Raw genomic sequence first — 22,601 nt, forward strand, 5'->3', positions numbered from 1 at the left:
GAGAGCCACCACAGTCGTGTCACCTGCAAACTTGATGAAGTGGTTGGAGTTGGATGTGGGTGTGGTTTTGTGGGTCAGCAGGGTGAAGAGGGGCGGGGGTTCAGTACACATCCTAGAGGGGCCCCTGTGTTGAGCATAATGGTTTTGCTGCTGACCCCGAACTGCCTGGGTCTCGCCATCAGGAAGTCCAACAGCTAGTTCCACAAGGAGGTGTTGCGTGCCAGCTGGTCTAGTTTGAGAATAAGCTACAGGGGGATGATGGTGTTAAATTCTGAGATGAAGTTGATGAACAGTGGAGGGCAGTGGAGATAGCATCATCGCTCGAGCAGTTGGACCAATATGCAAACTGGTAGCGTCCAGCATCGGGGGAGGGAGTTTGATGTGCACGATGACGAGGTGCTTGAAGCACGTCATAGTAACAGGAGTGAGTGCAACTGAGCGGTAGTCATTATAGCAGGAGGGACATGGCTTCTTTTGGACTGGGATGATGGTGGTGGTGGTTTTGAGGCAGGTCGAAAAGACGGCTCAGTGAGGTGTTGAAGATGTCCGTGAGGAGATCTGCACAGTCTCTCAGGACACGGCCAGGAATGTCATCTGGTCCGGACCCCTTCCTTGCATTAGTTCTGAGTGCTGTCATGGGGGTAGGGATGGGGGACCTTTTTGTCCATGATGGTTTGGATAGCACGCCACAGGTTCAGAATTTGTAAGATGACTACAATTCTTGAAAGAAAACATGAAGTGTCAACAAAACTTATTTAATTTGATCTCAATAGGATTCAGGTTAAACTACCAATCATTTTAGAAAATCATCATCAAAGAAAACAATCATGAGGAAATTACTGATGGTTGTTGTTCAGTCGTCAGTCTTTTTCTTTTCCTTCCGGCTTGTCCCATTAGGGGTCGCCACAGCGTGTCATCTCTGATAACGCATATTTGTTTGGCACAGATTTACGGCGGATTCCCTTCCTGATGCAACCCCTCTGCATTTTAGCCGGGGAGATAAGCTTACAGCACCTGGTATTCCCAGGCGGTGTTATTTAAAAAGAAAAAACAATATTTCACATTCTCCCAGGGTATGTAAACAACTCACTCACAACACAAATCACAACTGTACAAAAGGAGTCATATGTACTGTACCAGTCAAATTGGAATGAAAGTGCAGCCTCCACCCCTCTCACAACCTCTAGGTGGCAATGGCACATTGAAATGTGTCCCCCTTTTCCTATAACTGTAAGATGGCAGAATACATTTATGAAATGTGAGTCCCCACCCCAGCCCATTTCTCCTATTCCCATGTATAATGCGCATCATTTGTTTGGGACAAATTTTTCGGGGGAGGGGGATAGTTATTATCCATGAGAAATTATGGTATCCCATTCAATACTAGTTCCTTCTCAGGCAATGGAGTTTTTTTTTTTGGAGGGTGGGGGGAATAGAAGCTGACATGGGGTTGAAGTGGTATGACGAGACAGACTCATTGTGAGTGGACGGCAACATAACTTGTTGATTTGGAAGGTGTTTGCATGTATGAAAAATATATCAACAAAAATGATGATGATGTGGTGCTGAAAAAATAAGCAGAAGATAGGACAAGAAATCTTTTCCAATCAAGATAAACTATTGAGTGGAAAGACTCACCTTTTAAGAGTTTGTGTACATCAGCTTTTGCCTTTACAAATATAATGTATGGTTAAATAACTCTTTTCCAGCATTACTCAAACTGGAGCTATGAAAAACATACTTTTTGATATTTGTGCTCATTAGATGAGGAAAAAGGAGGAAAAGCAATCCACTGTTTCCTTTGATTTTGTCAACTACATAAATCTGCTCAGTAAAGCCAAAACAAGCATGTACACAACAGTTACTATACAGCTCCAATTTGGTCCCCATCACTTCTGTGCTCCCAAAAAGAAAAAAAAAGCCGGATCTTAAGATCCCATGTGGGCCCATTATTGGCCCTTGGCTCTGAGCTTCTGATGTTCAACCACCTCTCACTGACCTGCTAACATTTATAGTTGTAATGGGTTTTTTTATGCCCATGTCATTAACTCAGAGAAAGATTGGAGAACAAAATTGCATACACCTTTTTTCTGTGGTATTTCAAGTTTATAGCATTATGCTCAGTCAGATGTGTCACCGTCCATCATCTCTTTTAAGAGCCTGTCTTGCTGGTGATTTTGTGTGAAATGTGCACGTCTTGTTTGGTGGCCCGTTGTTATCGAGGATTTGAAATTCATTTTTAATTTTGTTGAATAAAACCATTTGGAGAAGTCATTTTCTCTAATTGCCTCTCTCTTCCCCATCGTAGTGGTTTAGCAAAATGACTGTTTTATGTGTAACTGCTTGGAATTGTACAATATAACAAGGTAATAAAACGGGCCATTCTGTGTTATTTTGTCTTCTGATTGAAATCCCTTTGTACAAAATAACTTGCAGATGTAAAAATAAAAAAAAATGCAGTGGAAAAAAAGAAAGGAGTGAGCACCATCCATTGAGTCCAGTTAGAAGACTAGTTACTCCAAAACAAAAGGGACCAAAACTAAGACTATCTTGGGAACATATTGGATACAATTGTCAGGAAAGAATTGATGTGAAATCTATCAGAAAATCCTCATTTTTGGCAAACCAAGTAAATCTTTAATCCTGCAATTTCTGAAAACATGCATGTGAGCAAGTTGTTCTTCACTTCCACCTCACTGTTACAATACTGTGGGACTAATTAACTAACATCACTAGCTGCACATCAGGTTTTGGTTTGATGCAACCCAGTTTCAACAGCGACCCCGTAAGGATTGGTGCATTGCATCGGACAGATCTGCTACTAAAATGAGCCAATTTTACAACAGCAAAAACGTTTTAAATGTTATAATTCTTGACCCTTAAATATTTTGATGAACGCGTCAGACATATCATCAGGACACCAGGCAATCTCATTTAATAATAGTTTAGATGAGATCAAGAGGTTAAAATGTTAAAAACTGCTTTTATTGAATAAATCAGAGATCAACCAGAACCCGGAATGTATTACTAAGGTTCCACTTTATGTTTTAACAGTTCTACAGTGTAAAAATATTTTTCAAATATGGTAATTTTAACCCATGCTGTATAGCACCATATAAAAAGGTACACAAACACATTTACTGCAGCTCAAGAAAACAACTATAATAATTATGATAATACAAAAACTCTATAGGGCTTGTGCACCTACATCATAAAATCACGTAATGTCACCACATTGCCGGTCAAAGCATTGTTGCAAGTTAATTCCGTTGAGACGAAACGAAAATATGTCTTATAGCACAACATCCAGAGTTTTGTCCGATACCATTAAAAATTTAGAAGGTCATAATAAACTCCGTACGTGGAAATATTAGAGACACTTGGCACAGAAGACCTATGTTTAATGCCGAAGATGATGTTTTCGCCGATAAGACATTGGACTGTTAATTCGCTTCCACTTGTCTTGGACAACTGGATATACACATGGATCTGGTGAGTAAATCGTCTAAATTTACGCGGAAGAGTTTGAAAGCGTGTAAAAGTCTCGATGCATACAGATACTTTGTTGCTGGATATGTTCTCAATCAGGAATAAAGCCCACGTAGTGATGGACCCACTTAGATTTTCTCAAAAGAAATACCAATAATTAAATAAATGGCCCCTGGTTTTACACAAACTCGCTTTCATTAACTATGATTGGGGAAAAAAAAAATTTAGGACATGGAAGCGTATTGCGGCCACACATTAACCTTGGTAAACCTCTGCGAAAGGTGTTTTTTTTTTTTTTTTTAAATACGCATTATACTCAAACGAGTCAACTTGGCATTATAAATACTTTTTGGTTATTTGAGATTGAGAACAATAATTCCTAGCTGAAATGAAGCGATTGCTATACAGGCGTGTGTATTTTGGTTGGGCACCATTCATCATGTTTAATTGCCGAGATCCATCGATATTTTCTGGTCTTTTCAGCTGATATTCCATAGAATGATCTCTTTGAATATCTGTCTCGTCTGTTGTGACAACTAACAGCACAACAGGTCTCGCGCATTGTGAATATTCTGCTTCGGTTCAATGTCTCCGACAATGTCTAGCAGCTGTTTGATCGGCAATATGGCGGCATGAAAACGGTGATGTCACATGCATGAGCTCTATACAAAATACTATTTCTGTTTTCGTAGATGTTTGGGATGGTACTGCAACACATCATCCCAAGATGCATTTTTTTTGGTAGCGTTTTTTCGCTACATCATAAGGGAAAAGAATTATAATCTTTCATTATACTCTGCAGTACAATTTTGCAGTACCGGGGTGGATGTTAAACAATTGCGTTGTATGATGTTAATTTGCTTTCGGTATACACTGGCAGTGAGCAAAAGGTCTCGTGCATAGTGAAAACAAATTTATACCTTTATGCAACACTGGTTCTACGGAGTTAATAACTCTTTACCTCCCTGTGGTGAATTTATTTGTTCTTCTTTTGTCTTTTTTTACTTGGCAATGCACTAAACTGGACGATATTGAAGTACAGAAATGTCCCTAAGAAATGCAAAAAAGAAAAAGTAGAGACGATCACAGGAAACAAGTCGGGCAAATGAGTTGGAGGAGACAAAGTGACGCTTGCGATGCTCAAACAGGCCATGGACAAGATGCTGAAGTAGAACTGCAAGGAAAACACAGGGGTTGTCATGAGTGACATGATGAGATAAAAATATATACAGTGGGTAAGGAAAGTATTAAGACTCCTTAAAATATTTCACTCTTTGATTGTAGCCAATTACTAAAATCATTATTTTCCCCCTAAATGTAAAAACAGCACTCCATATTGAAATAAAAAGGAAGAATTGTTGACATTTCTGCAGATAACCCTAAGTCTGAATATTTTCAATACCCGCTGTATACAGAGCCACTAGAAAGTATTCAGACCTCTTCACTTTGTCCACATTTGGCAATGAGACAGATTTATTATAAAGCTGATTTTTATTTTTAAAAAAAAAGAAAATATCCTATACTGACAAACGAAAAATATTTTAATACAGCCAACCAATTTCTCAGCTGCTTATACTCACAAGGGTCGTGGGAGCGCTGGAGTCTATCCCAGCTATAATCGGGTAGGAGACAACTGGCAACTGGTTGCCATCCAATTGCAGAGCACATAGAGAAAGACAAATCACACGCACAATCACACCGATTTATTTTATAATAAATAATATAATTTATAGTCTCCAATGACAGTAATGCATGTTTTGGCGATGTAAGAGGAAACCGGAGTGCCTGGTGAAAACCCACGCAGTAATGTTGAGAACATGCAAACTCCACACAGGCGGGGGTGAGATTTGAACCTCGATCCTTAGATCTGTGAGGGCAACGCTCTAACCACCTGCTCCATCGGGCCACCAAAATATTTTCATACAAATCTATTGAAAATGTTAGAGCATCTCTTTCACAGTACTGAGTACTGTTTGAAATCCCAGCCCTGCCTCTGTGGAGTTTCCATGTTCTCCCTGTTCCTGCGTGGGTTTTTTCCGGGCTCGCCAGTTTCCTCCCATATCACAAAAACATGCTTTAATTGGAGACTCGTAACAGTTTTTTGTTTGTATGTGCCCTGAGATTGGCTGGGAACCAGTTCAGTGTGTACAGCGCCTTCTGCCTGTAGATTCATAGCTGGGATAGGCTCCAGCACTCTCGCGACCCTTGTGAGGATAAGCGGCTCAGAAAATGGATCGATGAATTATTGAAAATGTAAACATTTAAAAATAACACATAAGTATGTATTCACCCTTTGAGTTAATATTTTGTTGACGTGCCTTTGGTGTGTGCCTTGCAATCAAAGCCTCAAGTCGTCTTTGGAATGTCTCTACAAGATTGACACACCTGTTTTGGGGCATTTTCTCCCATTCTTCTCTGCAGATCCTCTCTAGGTCAATCAGATTGGTCTTTTGTTAGGTCTATCCAGAAAGGCTCGATTGGATTGAAGTCTGGGCTCTGTGTGGGACACTCAAGGACACTCACAGTCTGCTCCTGAAGCCACTCCTTTGTTGTCTTCGCTGTGTGCTTTGACTCATTATCATGTTGGTAGTTGTATCAATGGCATAGTCTGAGTTCCAGAACACTCTGAAGCAAGTTGTCTTGATGAACATCTCTGTATATGACAGCTGGCATCTTACCCTGTATGCAGACTAGTGACCTAGTTCCTGCACCAGGAAAACCAGCCATGATGCTGCCACCACCATGCTTCACAGTAGGGATGGTGTTTGCCAGATAATGACCACTACCTCTTCTTCTCCTGATATGAAACTTGTGATTCAAGCCCACAAGTTCTTTTTTGGTTTCATCAGACCAGAAAATTTTGTTTCAGCATGTCTGAGAAGTAATTTTAGTGAGAAGTGACTCTACCATAAAGCCCTGATGGTGGAGTGTGTTGATTCTTCTTCCTTGATGATTCTCCTATCTTCACAAGGAAGCGCAGGAGCTCCCCCTGAGTGACTATAGGGTTCTTGTTCACCTTGATGAACAAGGTCCTTCTCTCGTAGTTATTCAGCGTGATCAGATGGCCAGATCCAGGAAATGTCCTAGTGGTTCCAAACTAATTGAGACCACAGTGCTTTTCGAGACTTCCAATTCTGCTGAAATTCTTTTGTATCCTTCCACAGATTTGTGCCTTTACAAAAATCCAGTCTCATAAGACTGCAGACAATTCCTTAGATTTCACTGATTCACATCATGTAATTGGTGTCTCTATGAAAGGATGACTTTTCATTTAAGAGAATTCACAAAAAATACTGTCATTGAAAGCTCCTGATAAGTTAACTGACAACATGTAAGTTAATTGTCGGCACACCTGGAGATGTATTTAAGACCACACCTTCCAAACAATTATATGCAAGTATAAACATCACAGGAATGTCCAGCCATCACACCACTCAGGAAGGAACGGGCTCTGTGTCCAAAAGATGAACATGTTTTGCTCCAAAATGTTCGACTCAACCCCAGAACAAAAGCTAAAGACCTTGTGAAGATGCTGGATGAAGTTGGTAAGAAAGTGTCATTATCCACAGTGAAACAAGTCCAGCACTGAGATGGGTTAAAAGGCCCACTCATCAAGAATGAAACCATTACTCTAGAGAAACATAAAAAAAGCCAGATTACAGTTTGCAAAAAGACACCAAGCCAAAGATCTTTACTTCTGGAGACATGTCTTGTGGTCTGATGAAACTAATGTGGAGCTGTTTGGCCATAATGACCAACATTACATCTGGAGGAAAAGGGGGGAAGTTTGTAGACCTGAGAACACCATGCTGTCATGCTTGTGGGTGTCCTTCCCCCACACAACAGCCCGCTTGTGGGTGTCCTTCACCCGCATAACATGAGTCGCTCATGATATTAAGATATTAAGGCAAAATCTCAAGACATCTGCAAGGAAGCTAAAACTTGGACGCAAATGGTTCTTCCAAATGACCAGCACGGTGGATCAGCTTGTAAAGTTCTAAGGTCCCGCGTTCAATCCCGGACCCGCCTGTGTGCAGTTTGCATGTTCTCCCCGTGCCTGCATGGGTTTTCTCCAGGCACTCCAGTTTCCTTCCACATTCTAAAAATATGCAACATTAATTGGACACTATAAATTGCCCCTGGGTATGATCATGAGTGCGGTTGTTTTTCTCTATGTGCCCTGCGATTGGCTGGCAACTAGTTCAGGGTGTACCCTGCCTCCTGCCCATTGACAGCTGGGATAGGCTCCAGCACTACCAGCGACCCTTGTGAGGATAAGCGGCAAAGAAAATGGATGGATGGATGGATGGATGGGTTCTTCCAAATAGACATTGACCCTAAGCATACTGCCTGGTTATGGTTAAAAAGTGGCTTTAGGATAACAAAGTTAATGTCTTGGAGTGGCCATCACAAAGATCTGAATCCCACCAAAGATTTGTGGGCAGATCTGAAAAGGCATGTGCGAGCAAGGCAGCCGACAAACTTGACACAGTTACACCAGTTCTGTCTGGAGGAATGGGCCAGGATTCTGAGTACTGTCAGAAGCTTGTGTAAGGTTACCCAAAACATTTGACCCAAGTCATGCAGTTCAATGGAAATGCTAATTCAATACTAAGAAAACATGTAAACTTTTGACCTCTATGAAAATATACAATTCTCAAAGAAATTTTCTCTCTCATTATTGCGGCATTTAACAAAATTAAATGATTTGAGTTTTTGACTGACTTGGAACAGGAAAGGTTTAGTCTGATTTGACTTCAGACAGTGAACCAAAAAATTAAGTGTTTTTGCACACTGTAAACTTTTGGCTGTATAGAGACAGAGATTCACATAGTCACCAAGATGGAACTGAATTGCGTGAAAGTCTGGTAAGTAAAGCCATTATGCTGTCAGACATGGAGCGGCCATCTGATTGCTCTAAACATTTCTTCCTCCTCATTGGTGGATTCCTCAACATCATTTTTAATGGGAGACGCAAACATCTAAACAAGATTGAGGACCTAGGAAGTTGCAAATAAAGAATTGAGATCAACATACAGCTAGGATAGGCTCCAGCACTCTTGTGATCCTTGTGAGGATAAGTGGATGGATGGATAAAGTCCTATAGCTGACAATGCACTTCAGAGCAAAATTTAAACAATACAACTAAAGGTAATGCCTGAGGCGATCTCAGTGACAGGACTGTGGCAAGGTTACAAAAAAAATCTGCTGCGTAGAGATTGCTATCATTTCCAAATGAGCATATTGAAGTTTGAAACAACTATGAACTGATGTAGAAATTCCCCCACTATCTTCAAATGATCAATGGAACTCAACCAGAGAGACTGCAGGGTTTTTAGTCACCAGCAAGCTCCAGGAAGATTGTTTGCCCCAAATTTCTACAAATTCTATTAATTATAAAGGGCACTGAATACTTGGAAATATTGAAGTCAAGCTAGAAAGTATCGTTGCCCTGCTACATTCCTATTCTGAATTTCTTGAGGCAATAACTTTGATCTCATGTTTTCATTTTTGCTCTGAATCATCAGTAAAAAAAATTAAAAAATAAATAAAAAAGAATGTGAACTCTTTGGAATTAGCGGGATTTCTGCATAAATGGGTCAAAAATCATGATCTTCATTTAAGTCACAACAACCGAAGTTTTAACAACATGGCAACATTCACAGTGCAGGGTGGGAAAAAGTATCCAAACTTCGAGGCAAAGAAGTTCTCCAAGAAATAATCAGAATCAGTCAGTAAACCTAGAGTCCACTTTAAGTTAATGGCATTACAGGTGTTAGTTAAAGCTGCTCTGCCCTAAAAATAATTTTGAGTTTTCTATTTTCAAGAATCATTGCCCAATATTAACTTTGTCTCTGACAAAGGAGTTCTCAGAATATCTACAATTAAAATTTAGCATGCAAAAAAGATGGAATGGGTTACAAAAGTATTGCTAAAATCCTTGGTGTTTTTCCATTTTTTCCAAAAATGGAAAATGTTCAGCACTGTCACTAGTTTTTTGTCCTGTAAAAGATAACTGCTAAATCACAGTACAGAATCCTCAATAGAAGTCTAAAAAAAGAAAAAAATCATTGAATGTGAACTTTGCTTGAGACAAAACAGCTCTCACAATACCTACAGTAAAAATTTAACATGCAAAAATGCTGGAAGGGGTTGCTAAAGTACAGTGGAACCTCAGTGTTTGAACATCTCGGTGGTTGTACAAATCGGTGTTTGACCCAAAACATCTGCATAAAAAGGGCCTCGGTTTTTTACCTATTTCTGGGTGTCCTAAAATCTGAGCAAAGCTACACCCATGTTTCCAGGTAGCTGACTCAAGACAAGTGACGCCGAATGCACATGGTACAGTGCTGAGACGAGCCACTGGCAACTTCGAGTCAAGCAGTTACTCGTACACAAGAGTGTTTTTTGCGAGTGCTCCTTAAGATAAGTTTAATTTTTCCAATATTTTCTTTCCCATGGCCCCAAAGAAAGATGGGATTGCTACAAGCAGCAAAGAAAAAGGAAAATTGAGCAAAGCACAGTGGATCGAGGAGTACGAAAAAGGGGTGCATGTTTGTTACGGCTCTTGCTATGACTGCTTGGCTAAGTCAACTATTTCGACTATTTTAAAGAATAAAAATGTAATAAAAGTAGGGAGTGTTGCCAAAGGAGGGACTAGGATTTCAAAGTAAATGCCATAGATCAAAATAGTTAATAATTACTGAAATAGGAATTAAAATAGGAATTTACTATTTGAAGGTTGGCAACAGATTGGGAACTCATTTACATTATTTCCTATGGAAAAAATGTTTCGGAGGTTGAACAAATCGGACATTGAACACCACACAAGAACGAATTATGTCTAAATCCGAGATTCCACTGTTTTGATAAAAGCCTTGGTGTTTTTCCAAGTTTTCCAAAAATGGAAAAAGTTCAGCACTGCTGCCATTCTACAATCCAGTAAAGATAACTCAGTGTAGAAATCCTCAAAAGAAGTTAAAAAAAATCCTTGAACGTGAACTTTGTCTCAGAAAAAAACAGTCAGAGTACCTACAATTAAAATTTAACATGCAAAAAAGCTGGAAGGAGTTACAAAAATATTGATAAAAGTCTTGGGGCTTTTCTAAATTTTCTAAACATTTTCCAAAAATGGAAGAAGTTCAACAGTTGCTATTCTCCTGTCTTGTAAAGATAATACAATAGAAGTAAAAAAAAAAAAAAACAAAAACCTTGAATGTCAGCTAAAAACTATGGCACATCTGCCAACAAATCTACCATTAGAAAAACATAGACTGGGTATCGAAGGTATTCTGACCCCCTTCATTTTTTACTGTTATATTGCAGCCATTTAAAACAATTAAGCTATTTTTTTGTCCTCAATGTACACACAGCACCCCATATTAACAGAAAAAACAATTGTTGACATTTTTGCTTATTTATTCAAAAAGAAAACACACAGCCAAAAGTATTCAGACCCTTTGTTTCGTATTTAGTAGAAATACCCTTTTGAGCTAATACAGCCATGAGTCTTTTTGGGATTATTGCAATATAATCGCAAAACCATCTCTCAAGATATCACCATAAACAGATAATCCCCTGAATAATATTCAACATCTGAATCTTTTTGACTAAAGAAAACATTTCTGAATTTGTCCCTGACAGAATCACTCCTAAATGACATTTAACCACTACAGAGCTTGATGCGATGTACCCATGTCCAAAATATTTCCGCTGAATCCCCCCCCCCAAAAAAAATAAAATAAAAAATGACCTGGCACTTCAGGCTAAAAGCAAACTGTTGTGATGTGACTATGATTGGTCAAACCAAGCAGTAATTTAATTTACCACCAGCAATGCAAACAGCTGATGGTGAGACTTAGATCACTTCTACAGTATGTCTATTTAAGCTTGATGACCCAAAGATAAATCAGTGAGTACGATTGAGGAAACACCTTGTGCCCCGCCAGCGCAAACCCATGAAACTCTATCACCGTCACTGGTGCTCTCTATTTATGCTGCTTGTGTAAATAAATATATCTAGCCAAACGTGTGTTAATGACACACGCTATAAAAAGACACCTTCACTTAATCTCTGACACCCTACCAGTGCCCCTTTTGATATGAGCCTGGGGGCTTGCAGCCACTCAGGACACTGTGGGAACTCAAATAAATGATTAAATTCATTCTCTGAAGAGCACAGTTTACAATGCCACATAGTTTTTTTCTTTATGAACATAAATTGTCTCATTTTTTCTTTATGAACATAAATTGTCTCATTAAGATGGAATTTAAAAAATGTATTGGCGATACATCCTCTTCACTGCAGTGATGAAATAAACCATTAAAGAAAACACTATTATTGATAACAGTCATGCAAAACATGCATTGCATTATTCTAAGCCCTGTTTCTAATATTCAGATTATTTTTTAAAGATGAATTAAGTCATCCATCCATTCATTTTCTTTGCCGCTTATCCTCACGAGGGTCGCGGGGAGTGCTGGAGCCTATACCAGCTGTCAACGAGCAGGAGACGGGTATACTCTCAACTGGTTGCCAGCCAATCGCAGGGCACATGGAGATAAACAGCTGCACTCACAATCACAACTAGGGGTAATTTAGAGTTTCCAATTAATGTTACATGTTTTTGGGATGTGGGAGGAAACCGGAGTGCCCGGAGAAAACCCACGCAGGCACAGGGAGAACATGCAAACTCCACACAGATGGGTCTGGGATTGATCCTGGGACCTCAGAACTGTGAGGCCAATGCTTTACCAGCTGAGCCACCGTGCCGCCTGAATGAAGTCAATAGATCAGAAAAATCACTATAATATAGTGCAACTTTAAACCATAATAATAGAACATTAATGCCAATTAATTTATTTTTTGTTTGAAAACTGAAAACAATTTTCGTTTTCTTTTTAGATTCTCTCTCTCACAGTGGACATGCAGCTAGAATGAAAATCTCAGACCCCTCCATGACTTCTAAGTGGGAGAACATTTATAGCGGGGTGTTCAAATGCTCATTTTCTTCACTGTAGTTTGGTCGAATACATACATTAAAATACTTATTTTCATCACTGTATTTGGGTCAAATACATACAGTGAAGAAATTAAGTATTTGAACACCCTCCCATATTGCAAATTCTTCCACTTAGAAATCATGGAGGAGTCTGAAATTTTCATCGTGGCTACATGTCCACTGTGAGAGAGAGAATCTAAAAATAAAAATCCAGAAATCACAATGTATGTTTTTTTTAACAATTTATTTGTGTGATACAGCTGCAAATAAGTATTTGAACACTTGTCAATCAGCTACAATTCCGACCTTCAAAGACCTGTTAGTCCGCTTTTAAAAGTCCACCTCCACTCCATGTATTATCCTGAATCAGATGCACTTGTGTGAGGTCTTTAGCTGAATAAAGACACCTGTCCACCTCATACAATCAGTAAGACTCAAACTTCTAACATGGCCAAGACCAAAGAACTGTCCAAAGACATCAGAGACAAAATTGTACAACTCCACACAGCTGGAAAGGGCTACGGAGAAATTACCAAGCAACTTGGTGAAAAAAGGTCCACTGTTGGAGCAATCATTAGAAAATGGAAGAAGCTAAACATGACGAAATCTCAATTGGAGTGGAGCCCCATGCAAGACATCACTTCATGGGGTCTCAATGATCCTTAGAAAGGTGAGGAATCAGCCCAGGACTACACGACAGGACTTGGTCAATGACCTGAAAGGAGCTGGGACCACCGTTTCCAAGGTGACTGTTGGTAATACACTCGGACGTCATGGTTTGAAATCATACATGGCAGGGAAGGTTCCCCTGCATAAATCAGCAAATGTCAAGGCCCGCCTTAAGTTTGCCAATGACCATTTGGATGATACAGAGAAGTCATGGGAGAAGGTTTTGTGGTCAGATGAGGCCAAAATTGAACTTTTTGGTCATAATTCCATTAACCGTGTTTGGAGGAAGACGAATGATGAGTTCCATCCCAAGAACACCACCCCTACTGTGAAGCATTGGGATGGTAGCATCATGGTTTGGGGGTGTTTTTCTGCACATGAGACAGGATGACTGCACTGTATTAAGGAGAGGATGACTGCAACCATGTATTGTGAGATTTTGGGGAACAACCTCTTTCCCTCAGTCAGAGCATTGAAGATGGGTCATGGCTGGGTCTTTCAACATGACAATGACCCGAAGCACACAGCCAGGAAAACCAAGGAGTGGCTCTGTAAGAGGCTTATCAAGGTTCTGGCGTGGCATAGTCAGTCTCCAGACCGAAACCCAATACAAAATCTTTGGATTGAGCTGAAACTCCTTGTTTCTCAGAGACAGCCCAGAAACCTGTCTGATCTAGAGAAGATCTGTGTGAGGAGTGGGCCAAAATCCCTCCTGCAGTTTGTGCAAACCTGGTGAACAACTACAGGAAACATTTGACCTTTGTAATTGCACACAAAGGCAACTGTACCAAATATTAACATTGGTTTTCTCAGGTGTTCAAATACGCATTTGCAGCTGTATCACACAAATTAATCATTTAAAAAAAGCATAGATTGTGATTTCTTTTTAGATTTGCTCTCTCACAGTGGACATGCACCTACGATGAAAATTTCAGACCCCTACATGATTTCTAAGTGGGAGAACTTGGAGTATAGCAGTGTGTTCAAATACTTATTTTCTTCACTGTTCATATATTTGGAGATAAAAGCTGAAACGTTGAGTTCTTGTCTCGGATTCATGTTGTGATGTCATAACAATGGGCGGCTGGAGCACTGCTGGTATCCCTCTACCGCCTGGTGTTCTTAGGAGGGTTACATGGTCTTAGAGCTGCGAAAAAACATTCCAGACTGAGGCACTCTGTGGGATAACAAATGTAAAAATCAAGGCTTTATTTTTTTTGCCCTAAAAAATTATAAAGCCTTGATTTTTTTAGGGCTTACAAAAATACAAAATAAAGGATACTCTTTACATTTACAGTTGAAGCCAGAAGTTTACATACACACACGTTTCATTTTTTTTTCTCACTGAAGTCAAATCACAATACGCTTCTCCTGTTTCAGGTCAGTCAAAATCAACCAATTTATTTAGTTTGTTAAATCCCACAATCATGACAGAATTTCTCAATTTTTATTTTTTTTCTTCAAGGTAAAAAGTTTAAATTAATTTCCTTAGTATTAAGTAGCATTTCCTTTGAACGTGGGTCACACATTTTGGGTAACCTTGCACAAGTTTCTGACAATACTCTGCTGGAATACTGGCCCATTCCTCCTGACAGAAACGGTGTAACTGAGTCATGTTTGTTGCCTTGCTCGCACACGCCTTTTCAGATCTGCCCACAAAATTTAGATTGGATTGGATGGCCATTCCAAGACATTGACTTTGTTATCGTCAACTTTTTAACCATTTTGACAGTATGCTTATGGTCAGTGTCCATTTGGAAGACTCATTTGCACCCGGGTTTTAGCTTCCTGGCTTATGTCTTGAGATTTTGCCTTAAAATTCCACTGATCAAAAATCAAATCTTAAAATAGGTATTGTTCTCAAACCTACAAATAATATTAATCACTTTGATGATAATAAGAGTGGTGAAAAGTGAGCTTGGAGCGGTTTATTATATCACAAAGTTACGTCAGTCTGACTCGATACAATGCGCATCACAGTGGTGGCCATATTTGTCTCTGATGTCATGTGCAGACATCACACTGGAGCATTTGCCATTGAAAACACGTTGTGCCAAATGCAATGGCAGATGAACGAGAGCAATTTTCATATTTTTCTGGTGCCCCTTCAGAGACTGAAGCTCTTTTTTAGCGAGTGAAGCGACCAGGGCCATTTTACCATATCGTTTTGGGCCATATTTAGACAATATGCGCATCACTTCACCACTGACACAAGACTCCACACTACAGACACAGACAAGAGGGCAGTTTATCAGAGGTTGGGTCGTGGGGGCAGTAGCTTTAACAATGATGCCCAGACTTCCCTCACCCCAGGTACTTCCTTAAGCTCTTCCGCGGGGAACCCGAGGCCAGGCAAAAGATGGTCTCTCCAGCGTGTCTTGGATCGTCCCTGGGTCTCCTCCCAGTGGGATGTGCCTGGAACACTTTCACCCGGAAGGCACCCAGGAGGCATGTTGCAGTGTGCTTTTTATTTGTTTTCAAATTATTATTTATTCTGCACTTCAAGATCTCATGGAGTAGTCTTAGTTTGTTATTTATTTGTTTGTATTTTTATCTGTTTCTATGGTTCCTTACTGGGGGAGGTGCGAGATAAAAGAGTTCTGATGGGGGTGTGTCTTGGCCTTAGTCTTCTGCTTTCTTGCCTGTTGTTCAGTTTGTATATGAAGAGTTTGTTTTCAAAACGCGACATGGGCATTTTTTTCAGATTTACGAAACTCACGCCAAAATTATCCAGCTCCGAATGGAATAATTTTGGCGGGAGTTTCGTAAATCTGAAAAAAATGCCTATGTCGCGTTTTGAAAACAAACTCTTCATATGTAACCCTTGAGTCAAATTCTTCAGTACCTTAATGTTGACTATCACATATGCAGATGACACACAGTTATATCTAGTAGTGTCTCCAGATGACTACAGTCCAATTGAGGTGTTGTCTCACTTTCTAATACAGATAAATAACTGGATGAGTCAAAACTTTCTTCAACTAAACCACGACAAAACTGATATGATTGTTTTTGGCGAAAAAGAGGATTGCTGTTAGTAAATAGCTGGAGTCACTTTCTTTGAAAAAACAAAGGCCAAGTCTGAAACCTTGGTTTACTGGCACCCTCACTTTCAACAGTCTTGTTAAATCAATTACTAAAACTGCCTTTGACCAGAGTAAGATAATCTCCAGAGTGATGGGTTGCATGTGCTGAGGAGACCAGGAAAAGCTCATCCATGCTTTTATCTCAAGTAGACTTGATTATTGTAATGGTTTTCTCAATGGACTCCCACAAAAACGCATTAACCTGCTACAACTCATTCAAAATGCCGTAGCTCAGATTCTGACTAGAACAAAGAGATCAGAACACATTTCTTCAATTCTAAAGTCTCTATACAGGCTCCCAATTAGCTTTAAATTTCTGCTGCTGATCTATAAATCACTAAATGGTTTATGTCCTAGCTATGCTAATACTATCTTCTATCGTTTGTTTTGTGAAGCACTTTGCGTTCCTTTTTAAGTATGAAAGGTTCTATATAAGTAGAGGTATGATTGACAGATTTATTGATCAATTGATTGATCAATACATTTGGTGACATAAGGTTGGCTTTAAGGAACAAAACCGTACTACAAGACTGGTAGACTAGCACTAGCTTGTTTTGGCTAAATGTACCTTCATTCTATACCCATACACACAGCTGACACAGTATCCAGAAACCCAAAAACTGAACTTGCTAACCTGAATGGATCAAATATTTTACTCAAAGTAAATAATATACTATTCTTTATGTTCTTTACCTTCCATTTCACTATCCAAGCCAGGTCCATTTTGGAAAAAAGGAGTTTGTGGTAGGCTCTCAGTGCAAGCTCTTCTTCTGAACAGTGCTCCAATGGTGACAGCAAGGAGATGCTGAAGAAGAGGAAGGCTAGCGAAGTCACAACATATGGCACCAGAAGACCGTCCTTCAGAAACAGAGGCAGCATGCTGCACATTTGGGGTGGGTGTGGGGGGAGAGAAATGCTGTTTGTAAGCACATCTTTATGTATGATTAATTTCAATCTAAACCTGGACAAAGAACGCTAAATAATATTTATTACAAATGCCAAGCGGTATGTCATTAGGTTCACAAATATGTTTGCTAAGTGCAAGGCAACGTTACATTGTTGAGCTTTTATCTTAAAACATACTGCAGCAGCATTTTGTCCCTGAGAGAGATAACTGTCATCTATACAAATCTTATCTTACTTTAGCAGAGGGCCATGGACAAGAGAAACAGTTGACTCATAGCAAATCACACAACACCCTAACTATCAAAAACTTCTCCATTCTCAACAAAACATTCATTGTTATTCTTTCTGCAAACATAAAAATGCCCCATTCAACAGCTAAACATTTTAGAAACACATAATCAATTTAAACAGACTGGTTACATTCTGTTCTCGCCCTGTTCATCTTGAGCATTCATTCAGTCAATTATGCAAACAAAAGATGCATTTTTGAGATAATGGGGCCTGGGATGGATGCGCATTATGTCTATGTCAGACTGGACTGAGAAACTAGAGAATGACCTCCTGTTCCTATACAATGTGCACTTAGACAGCAGGCATTCTGACTATGTAGCGTAATCCCCATGTATCTTTATACTAAACCACACACACAACAATTAGAGCTGCCCCGGAAGAATTTAACAACAGCTGGTGAAAGTTGAGGAAGCACCTGAAACACTACTTGTCTATCCAAAACCAGTCCTCACCTTAACCCGACCAACTCACGGACATTTCAAAGACTATTACTATAACATTTGGAATTTGATAATTGCCAGATTACAGACAGCAAAAGCCTATTAGAGTAACAGTTAAATCGTGTGAAAATGAATTGACAGCTTTATGTGGACTGGTTACCTTGTACCAGATAATTATATACCTTTGGCAACTTTTGCAATGGAAGGATTTTGCATCAATTCATCATTTATGTAGTAGGTTCTTCAAAGAAACATTTAGATTTAAGATAAGAAGCGACCTTGACTCAAGGTCTAGAATTTTGCTTTTGAAGACACGCTGGCCTAGTATTTTAGCGTGCCACCTGACGAAGAACACCAGGAAAGGACATAATGATGAACCATATAATCCTCCACCCATCCCCACAACCCCCAACCTTGCCCTTGAGCAAGGCGCTGAAAGCCTGAAATGCTCCCCAAGTGCTACATACAGTAAGTCCCCCTCTGATCCAGTGTCACTAATCCTTGCAGTCTTTAATAGTGTAATGGATTAAATGCACAAATACATTCTCATCTAGGTTCTAAATGAATACAGTACATGTCAACTGTAATCACCAACAATATATAGAACAGACTTCTGTCCATGTAACTGGTTCGAAATCTGCATTTTGATTTACCTGAATGTAGAAACTTGCAGGAACCAAACTGACATTAGTGGAAGGTCATTCAAGAAGAGACAGACAGGCCTAGAAAAGATCAAGATAAACCGGTTGTCAACACTGTCAAACACACTATGCAGTAGAGGGGATATGAGACTGTGTTGGGTCAGCACCAAATGTACACTTGCAGCACATCTCTGTAATGTTAAAACTAATAACATGATGATACAAGAGGCTCTTGAACTGGTCACTCCTCACACAGCATTTGCCCTTTCACCAGATTACAATGATAGTTGTAAGTCTTTTAGTAATATAGAACCATTTCCCTCTGTTACATTACAACAGGACGAGCAATACTTTGCTACAACTTGACAATGTTTAATTAACAACTGGCTGCGTCATCAATTCATCAGATGTAATGATATCTACATTTCAGAGTTTGATTTGATCACACTATTAATGCAGCCCTATGGGGGCACAAACCAGTGCAATCTGTAGGCCGGTCCCAAGCCCGGATAAATGCAGAGGGTTGCGTCAGGAAGGGCATCCGGCGTAAAAACTGTGCCAAACAAATATGAGCGTTCATCTAAAGAATCCCATACCGGATCGGTCGTGGCCCGGGTTAACAACGCCCGCCCCCGGCACTGCTAACCTGCAGGGCGTCGGTGGAAATTCAGCTACTGTGGGTCGAAGACAAAGAAGAGGAGGAAACCGGATCCAGCGTCAGAAGAAAAAGAGGAATGCACAGAGCCTACAACTGAGTGTAGGGACTTTGAATGTTGGGACTATGACAGGAAAAGCACAGGAGTTGGTTGACATGATGATTAGGAGAAAGGTTGATATTCTGTGCATCCAAGAGAGCAGGTGGAAAGGTAGTAAGGCTAGAAGTTTGGGAGCAGGGTTTAAATTATTCTACCACGGAGTAGATGGGAAGAGAAATGGAGTAGGGGTTATTTTAAAGGAAGAGCTGGCTAAGAATGTCGTGGAGGTGAAAAGAGTATCAGATCGAGTGATGAGACTAAAATTTGAAATTGAGGGTGTTATGTATAATGTGGTTAGCGGCTATGCCCCACAGGTAGGATGTGACCTAGAGTTGAAAGAGAAATTCTGGAAGGAACTAGATGAAGTAGTTCTGAGCATCCCAGACAGCGAGAGAGTTGTGATTGGTGCAGATTGTAATGGACATATTGGTAAAGGAAACAGGGGCGATGAAGAAGTGATGGGTAAGTACGGCATCCATGAAAGGAACTTTGAAGGGCAGATGGTGGTGGACTTTGCAAAAAGGATGGAGATGGCTGTAGTGAACACTTTTTCCAGAAGAGGGAGGAACACATAGTGACCTACAAGAGCGGAGGTAGAACCACGCAGGTAGATTATATTTTGTGCAGACGATGTAATCTGAAGGAGGTTACTGACTGTAAAGTAGTGGTAGGGGAGAGTGTAGCTCGACAGCATAGGATGGTAGTATGTAGGATGATTCTGGTGGTGGGTAGGAAGATTAAGAAGACAAAGGTAGAGCAGAGAACCATGTGGTGGAAGCTGAGAAAGGAAGAATGTTGTGCGGCCTTCCGGAAAGAGGTGAGACAGGCTCTCGATGGACAACCGAAGCTCCCGGAAGACTGGACGACGACAGCCAAGGTGATCAGAGAGACAGGCAGGAGAGTACTTGGTGTGTCATCTGGTAGGAAAGGGGAGAAGGAGACTTGGTGGTGGAACCCCAAAATACAGGGAGTCATACAAGGAAAGAGATTAGCGAAGAAGAAGTGGGATACTGAGAGGACTGAGGAGAGGCGAAAGGAGTACATCGAGATGCGACGTAGGGCAAAGGTAGAGGTGGCAAAGGCTAAACAAGAGGCATATGAAGACATGTACACCAGGTTGGACACGAAAGAAGGAGAAAAGGATCTCTACAGGTTGGCCAGACAGAGGGATAGAGATGGGAAGGATGTGCAGCAGGTAAGGGTGATTAAGGATAGAGATGGAAATGTGTTGACTGGTGCCGGTAGTGTACTAAATAGATGGAAAGAATACTTTGAGAAGTTGATGAATGAAGAAAATGAGAGAGAAGGAAGAGTTGAAGAGGCAAGAGTGAAGAACCAGGAAGTGGAAATGATTACTAAGGGGGAAGTCAGAAAGGCACTACAAAGGATGAAAAATGGAAAGGCAGTTGGTCCTGATGACATACCGGTAGAGGTATGGAAGCAATTTGGAGAGATGGCTGTGGAGTTTTTGACCAACTTATTCAACAGAATACTAGCGGGCAAAAAGATGCCTGAAGAATGGAGGAAAAGTGTTCTAGTTCCCATTTTTAAGAACAAAGGGGATGTTCAGAGCTGTGGGAACTATAGAGGAATAAAGTTGATGAGCCACACAATGAAGTTATGGGAAAGAGTAGTGGAGGCTAGACTCAGGACAGAAGTAAGTATCTGCGAGCAACAGTATGGTTTCATGCCTAGAAAGAGTACCACAGATGCATTATTTGCCTTGAGGATGCTCGTGGAAAAGTACAGAGAAGGTCAGAAGGAGCTACAGTGTGGCTTTGTGGATCTAGAGAAAGCCTATGACAGAGTACCAAGAGAGGAACTGTGGTACTGCATGCGTAAGTCTGGTGTGGCAGAGAAGTATGTTAAAATAGTACAGGACATGTATGATGGCAGCAGAACAATGGTGAGGTGTGCCTTAGGTGTGACAGAGGAATTTAAGGTGGAGGTGGGACTGCATCAGGGATCAGCTCTGAGCCCCTTCCTGTTTGCAGTGGTAATGGATAGGCTGACAGATGAGGTTAGACTGGAATCCCCTTGGACCATGATGTTCGCAGATGATATTGTCATATGCAGTGAAAGCAGGGAGCATGCAGAGGAACAATTGGAAAGATGGAGACATGCACTGGAAAGGAGAGGAATGAAGATTAGCCGAAGTAAAACAGAATATATGTGCGTGAATGAGAAAAGTAGAGGGGGAAGAGTGAGGCTACAGGGAGAAGAGATAGCGAGGGTGGACGACTTCAAATACTTGGGGTCAACAATACAGAGCAATGGAGAGTGTGGTCAGGAAGTGAAGAAACGGGTCCAAGCAGGTTGGAACAGCTGGCGAAAGGTGTCTGGTGTGTTATGTGACAGAAGAGTGTCTGCTAGGATGAAGGGCAAAGTTTACAAAACAGTGGTGAGGCCGGCCATGATGTACGGATTAGAGACGGTGGCACTGAAGAAACAACAGGAAGCTGAACTGGAGGTGGCAGAAATGAAGATGTTGAGGTTCTCGCTCGGAGTGACCAGGTTGGATAGGATTAGAAATGAGCTCATTCGAGGGACGGCCAAAGCTGGATGTTTTGGAGACAAGATTCGAGAGAGCAGACTTCGATGGTTTGGACATGTTCAGAGGCGAGAGAGTGAGTATATTGGTAGAAGGATGCTGAGGATGGCGCTCCCAGGCAAAAGAGCGAGAGGAAGACCAAAGAGAAGGTTTATGGATGTGGTGAGGGAAGACATGAGGGCAGTTGGGGTTAGAGAGGAAGATGCAGGAGATAGGCTAAGATGGCAAAAGATGACACGCTGTGGCGACCCCTAACGGGACAAGCCGAAAGGAAAAGAAGAAGAAGAAGATTTGATCACACTATTGATCTCACGGTACGATAATTATTGTGATATTGTGGGAAAGCTCAGGCATTACAAGAGGACAAGGTATTCCAGGAAGTTTCATGGTACAGGGAGGGCAAAGAGGGAACTGAAAAATAAATTCTTTTTTTGCTCTTCTTCTTGACTTGCAAAGTACTCCTCAATTGGTTTTAGTAGTTTCTCCCAGTTTTCCCACAGGTTGTTGTGAAAATACAACTTCAAATCATATATTACCCTGCACTTACAGTATATACTGTACCCTACCTTCAAAAGAGTATTATTGCTGCAACCCATGCTCACAATAACAAGACTATCCATTGAGAAATTGTCTGTTCGAAAATTAAACAGTACTTACCGTATTGCCATTTTTATTATATTAGAAAATGGATACTGCCTACGAAATGGATACTGCCTACTAACAGTGATTTATTCGCTTGAGTCCAAAAATTCAACTCATAAATGCAGAACT

The 22,601-nt window shown here is 40.6% G+C and overlaps 1 protein-coding gene across 2 annotated transcripts in view; it reads right to left on the reverse strand.

Moving 5' to 3' along the window:
- Positions 1-1,069: 1,069 nt before the first annotated feature.
- The window catches only part of alg6 (ALG6 alpha-1,3-glucosyltransferase), a 35,737-nt gene continuing 14,205 nt past the window's right edge, over positions 1,070-22,601 (reverse strand). The window contains exons 12-14 of one of the 2 annotated variants that reach the window (XM_061825746.1): positions 18,537-18,605; positions 16,940-17,126; positions 1,070-4,663 (exon numbers count right to left, since the gene is read on the reverse strand). In XM_061825746.1, the coding sequence (XP_061681730.1) occupies positions 4,466-4,663; positions 16,940-17,126; positions 18,537-18,605 (454 nt within the window). In that variant the 3' untranslated portion in view covers positions 1,070-4,465. The remainder of the gene's footprint in view (positions 4,664-16,939; positions 17,127-18,536; positions 18,606-22,601) is intronic. The other variant, XM_061825744.1, reaches the window with a different exon arrangement.

The sequence above is a fragment of the Syngnathoides biaculeatus genome, chromosome 7 (genome assembly GCF_019802595.1).
Source record: "Syngnathoides biaculeatus isolate LvHL_M chromosome 7, ASM1980259v1, whole genome shotgun sequence".
Lineage (NCBI taxonomy): Eukaryota > Metazoa > Chordata > Actinopteri > Syngnathiformes > Syngnathidae > Syngnathoides > Syngnathoides biaculeatus.